This window comes from Pygoscelis adeliae, unplaced genomic scaffold, assembly GCF_000699105.1.
Source record: "Pygoscelis adeliae isolate BGI_AS28 unplaced genomic scaffold, ASM69910v1 Scaffold4, whole genome shotgun sequence".
Classification (NCBI taxonomy): domain Eukaryota; kingdom Metazoa; phylum Chordata; class Aves; order Sphenisciformes; family Spheniscidae; genus Pygoscelis; species Pygoscelis adeliae.
This window is the reverse complement of record NW_008824986.1, coordinates 15,994,301-16,000,350: the sequence shown is the minus strand read 5'-3', so window position 1 is coordinate 16,000,350 and position 6,050 is coordinate 15,994,301. Positions and strand designations below refer to the sequence as shown.

The 6,050-nt window shown below is 43.5% G+C and overlaps 1 protein-coding gene across 1 annotated transcript in view; it reads left to right on the top strand.

The window, feature by feature from the left end:
- The window catches only part of ADRB1 (adrenoceptor beta 1), a 41,848-nt gene that overhangs the window by 33,460 nt on the left and 2,338 nt on the right, over positions 1 to 6,050 (top strand). Inside the window, 1 exon segment of the mRNA XM_009326049.1 lies at positions 5,141 to 5,225. Within this exon segment, the coding sequence (XP_009324324.1) occupies positions 5,141 to 5,225 (85 nt within the window).

The following is a 6,050-nucleotide window of genomic DNA, read 5'->3' as shown; positions in this document are numbered from 1 at the left end:
ATCTGGAGACACTCAGCCAACAGCACTGGGCTGCCCAGATGTCAAAATCAGTCTTAGCCACACACCCACCATCACAGTCAGCCGGAGCTGGACCCCCAGCCACGCTGCTCAAGTCAGTGTTTTGCCATCCAGGACATATATACAGATTTCCCAAACATCTGAAAATGCTGGTTCCACCCTAAGCCATCTGAATTAGTCTTTTTGCATGTTGCAGCCACTAGCTTAGGTGCTATAGTTCTCCATGATGTGAAGGGGAAAGAAATGGTTTCTTGACTTACACACTTCACTAACCAGGAGGTTGCTTGACACCAAAACACTGTCACTGTGCCTTTTCACTGCACCTCACATCCACACCTCAGGAGGTGCCTGTAAAGGATTAGCTTTTTCTTCCAATTAAAATGTGAGATGATATTTCCCAAAGTGTGCAACTTTCATCCTACAGATAGGTAAGCTTTGGGATGGAGAAGTAAAGCAACTTCTTGCAGCCAGTATGCGTTGAAGCAGGAATAGACTAGAGTAAAATCTCAGAGGACTCCTAGTCATCACTCTTCTGCTCTGGTCTCCAACCACAATCTCTCTGTATAAACAAAGGCTCTGGCCACCGCAGTGTTTTTTGGCCTGCTGTAAAATGTTTCACCACCCCTCTCAAAGGAATCGCTGATGCTTAAAAAAGAGGCAGCCCTAGTCAGGCTTTTCTCACAGTGCCAGTGTCTCTGTCGAGGAGACTGGATGTCAAGCAAGTATAGGGAGATGCAGACAGTGAGACTTTGCAAATTGAGCAATTAAAGGCAACTCAGTTATAATCTGGATTAATGAGCGCATTATTATTGCTCCAGATTAATATTAGTCCAGACCGTAAATAAAATGCTTCTGTCAAATAACTATGGGTATTAACTTTACGAAAATTCATCAATAGCAAAAAGAATATTCTGCTTCCAGAAACACCAAACCTGGCTTGTTCTTTGCAAAGTTTGAACATTACTTTTGCTCAAGGAGAATTCATTCCTGCAGGGTGAATGGTAACACAATGGTAAAAGCACTCTATGAACCGGGATATCAGTCAGGGGCCCAGTCAGCAACAGCAAGTCTAGATCATGCAGATGGCAAAGTGTCACTGAGAAACGCGAAATAAGAATTTCTCCTGGGTGAGATACCTCAAAGTTAAACTGCAGACCTTCTCTGAGATATACGGAATAAGGCTTGGGGAGGGAATGTCAAAAACTATCAGCTAGATAGACAAAGAGCCAGCTCTTCAACTAGCATAAATCGGTGCAACTCCTTTTGTATTAGGCTTCTGTATGACAAATAAATATACCTGGCATGAGCCAGAAGTTTTACTCCCAGTCCAAACTTCTTCTTCATGTACAAGACTAAGCCCACCTTCTGAAAGGGAGACATTTCCAGAGTCATAACAGCCCTTTCCTTCACTTCCCTAATGAAACCTCAGTCCAGGGCCCTACATTTCTTTAAAATTGTGAGTAGGATTACAAAATGCATCACAATTTTCATGAAATACAGGAAAAATAGAGACTTGGCCTCAATCCTATGGAGGAAATCAGGGGATCTTCAAAATCTGGGCACTTCTAAAGGGCGCTAGGCAAAAAAGAGTCCTCAGTCTGTTCTGGGCGGATTGAATGGAGTTGAACTCACTGGTCAAACTCAGCGTTTTCCTGAGGTTTCACTTTTTAGCAACAACACAACACAGATTTCAAGAGACAAGGAGGCCTTGGCTTGGCTGTTCCTCAGCATCTTTTTACAGAGAGAGACAGAAAGACAGAGAGTCATTGCATCTCTTTTATCACCTGGAGGGAATCAATGAATCGGTATGCTTGTAAGAGGGTCTCCGGATGAAAAAGTGCTCTAAACAAGGGCTGGGTTACTGTGGCAGGGTCTTCCAGAGCATCAGGACTTATTTGTGTGTGTTCAGATTGGTCTAGAGCTTTTCAAAATGTTGATATGCTTCGTCCTGTACATGCTAACGAACACATCAACCACAGGCCTCAAGTCAAGGAGAATTAATAGGCATTCACTACTTTGGACCCCCTAAGTCAAACTCAGAGTGTGCTTACTAACGTAGCACACACTGCTTTATAGCGTACCTCATGTAATTATCGTGTCACATGCACAGTATAGGGATGGAAAGTATGGTAACTTCTGTTATTTAATACATTTGTTTTAAATTTTCATGGCATTGTTTAACTAAAAGCAACTGCATACAGTATTTGGCACACTGTCACATGTAATCAAGAGATAATGTCAATGGAATTGCATGTTGTCACAGGATAACAGCCTCCCGCTGTTGCTGAAATGCCAAATTGAAGCCGAGGCATTTATGGAAAATAAACGTCAAGTCAAAGCCAAGATGTTTATTTTAAAAACAAGAGACATGGATCTTGTGGCAATGTTCCATCATGTCTCTATTTCTCTAATAACAAATGTCCAATGTGAATAGAGCCAAGTGACAGTTTCTTCCTGGGACAACACAGAGAGGGTGAAGCCTGGTCACTTCACATGAAGACTTGCAGAGTTGTTTCTCATCTGCTTTCCTTCAGTTAAGGTTTTAGTCAAATTGTCCAGGTAACCAACACAAAATGGCTTCTCAGATATATGCTAAGTTTACAAAGGGATTTAGGAACGCAGCAGGAAGAAAAAGGGACAGCAAATGCATTTTTAATTTGCTTTTACATAGATCTTTTTCTCCAGAGAAAGAATGACAATAACATAAAGCTCATGGAAGTCAACGGGAGGCCTTCCAGGCATTTCAGTGAGCTTTGACTAATGCCTTAAGAGAACAAAAGTTAATATTTTAAGAGGATATTATGTTAATAATCATGGTGCCTGAATTTGATTGCAATGAGGGCATAACTGGACCAAGGCTGGACAAGGAAGACAAGTTCCTTCTGGGTCATAAGTGGCAGCATGGTCAGCCCTTGCTCCTGGCAGGCAACTGCTCATCCTGGCTGCTGGCCCACAGGAGATTTCTGCTCTGTCCATGCCAGCCTCACAGCCACAGAAAAACTGCTCCTTCACTTCAGTTCTCCCGTAAAGCTTCCTTAAATCCAACTGGTTACCCAGTAACAAAGATGACAGTTTGTTTTTCTTTGCATGGGGAAAACTGGTTACTTGTCAAGACCCAAGTTGCTGAGATATGGTAAGAAGCCATGTTAAAGCTAAAAGCAAGAGCTGTAAAAAGCCAGATCTTAGACATGATGCAATGTGATTCAACACTGAGAATTAGAGTTTTGTCAAACCTAACTATAAAGGCCCCAGTGATGAGACATCCACTGCTGCTCCTGGCAACCTAATGGGTTTGATGTCCTAAGAGCTCTTTCAGATATTCATATCAAATTTTCCCTTTCATCACATTACCACTCATTAAATCTCCTTGTATTCATCTAAATTATTGCTCTCCCTCCCTGACAATTTTTTCTTCCTCCAACTACATCAAGAGATTATGTCTTCAACAAGCTTAAATTGCCTCTTCACTCTCATCTGCTAACCCCACCATCCTTCTTCAAACGTTCATCACCTCTCTGCCAACATCCTCCCTCTCCAACCAACTTCGAAGGCCATGTAAGAGTGCCAAGACACAGTACGCAAAGCTCAGAGCATCCCTGGAGATCCAGGGATGGGCTCCAGCAGCAAGTCACCTGCCTGTCCCCAGGACACAGAGCTGGCAACAGCAAATCCACTGCGCCCAGTGCTGCCCCAGCCACTGCAACACCAAAGGAAGGGGTTAGCCCCAGTGCCCAGCCCCATTCCCAGTCTCCTGCCCCACTGCTGGTGCTGCTGACATTCCCCAGGGCAGTGCCGTGTATGTAGATGCATACCCGTGCAATAGGACTCTCATCTTGCAATCTGTTTTGCATGGAGAGAGGCAAGAGGACAAGCAGGAAGCTGTGCAAAGCATCTCAAAGGACGGGGTTTAAAAATATACCTAGATAACCCACTTCAGTCCCTGAAATGTTGAAGCTTCACAGCTCATGCCAACAGGGTTCCTCAAATGCAATATATTTTGATTTTCATCGGCTCTATCCATTATCCTCTATGCAATATAAGACTGATCTGTCCTAATAACTACTGAGAGTTTGGGGTTTTTTTTTTAATGATTTCCAAAGGAAGAAATAAATTAGTTGCTCATTAAAAACTGTGATCTGGAAAGCAAGTAGAAACAAACCATTTCAGTTCTGGAAGCTCTTCTCTTGACCTGACATCTTTCAATAATATGCAGACAAAGACCTATATTAAAATTGTGTTAAGGAGCTGTCTGAAATTCAAAAAAAACCAAGGAAATTTTGAGTTAAAGGAGATTTGCAAAAGGTAATGCTCTGAAAGGAGTTAAGCCTACAGTGATTATTTGGCTGCTCCGTGCTGCAAGGGCCAGAGGGATGTTCTGTACAGAAATCGTAAAATTGCTTATTTTTTCCTTTGGAGATGCATTGTTTCCCAAAGACATTCTGGCTCCAGCTCTGATCTGGCATTCCAGATTGACGCTTGTTGAACCAACAAAGATACTGGGAAGCAATGCACGATTATGCGTCTTCTGGTTTATTGCATACTTGCTGGTAATTTCCCTTCCTTCTTCAACCTTTAAGCTTACAATGGGATGAGAATCTCCAGCTGGAGATCTGATAGGAGAACTTGATAGGCAAAGAGCCGGCATTTGATTAGGTTACAGTATTTATTAACAGTATAAGGATACTATAGCAGTAATGGATCTGAACAGATGACAGATGGATGGTGCTCCAGGAATAGCAAGCAAAACAGCTCCATGGCACCCCCAGCACTGCTTCCCACTGTCAGTGTCATCTTGGGAAAAGTATTTAAGATTTTATCAGATTTTAATCTGGCTGATTTTGCGCTAAAATGGACTATGCACATTCACAAAATCCATCTGAGCATCTCAGCTGTGAAGGCTTTGGTGTGGTGATGCACCACAGGGCTTGTACTTCCTTGAAGTGTTCCAGCTAGATGTAGAAAATTTTAAAAAATATTTCTATCCCAAAGCTCCGCTGTCCTAACCTGGTTTCATATTATTATTTTTTTAAATTGGAATTACAGATACCACTCCTGGACAAATATTCTCATCCACAATCCTTCTGTTTTTCATTCACCATAAGGTCTCCTTCTGTTCTTGAAGATGCCATGCCTCCTGCCCTTCCCACCAAAGAGGGTTGCACTTTGGTCCAGCAGATGACGAGCAGCAAAGCAAAGTCCATGGGAACGTGAGTGAATGGTTTGCTAAGCAGCAGGTCTGCGCTGGTGTGTGGCCTTTATTCAGGGTTAAATAAGCAGCATGTAAATAAATAAATAACTTGCTCCTAGGTTGCGACCTTGTAAATCAAGTCTAAGCCTGGAAGGGATTTTTATGGTCCGGCTGGAACAGCAAAGCAGTCTTTGCAGAATAAATACATGTAGGGGAAAAAAAAATAACTGTGCCTTCCAGTTGCTCCCAGACTGCTGTGGGGAACGTTTGGTGCTGCTGTAAGACATGCTGATTAAAAAAAAGGAGAGAGGGGACCTCGCTCTCGTTTACCCAACAGCTGTTTCACATTATTTTAAGAGGTTTAAAAGAGGAGTAAACCAGTTAAATGTACCCAAGAGTAATCTGCCAGCTTCACAGCCGAATAGAGGGCTGAGCAAGTAAATGAAAATCCAGCCCAACTAGTTCCTAGCAGCAGGTTTCATGGAAGTGGATGGGAGCTGGGCAGGGATTTGCTCAGGGTCTGTTATCTGGGCATTACAGCCCCGGGATGCTTCACGTGCTTTATTGCTCATTACCGAATAACAGTACTAATACTTAAAGCAGTCCCCAGATTTAGCGTGGTTTGACCAGGCTGGGTAAATAAAAGCTACTGGCTGCGTTTTAAAAGTCCAGAGGGACCTGTCCGATGCAACAGAGGAAAACCAGGAAGAGGAGCTGGGAGTTCCACCTCCCAGCCCTGCAGTGGCTTGGTCTGGCAGGGCTGGGGAAGCCGGAGCGGACAGGGCTTGTGACGGGGAGATGCACGGGACAAGCCGCAGCCGCAGCCCCTACGCGGAGCCGGGAG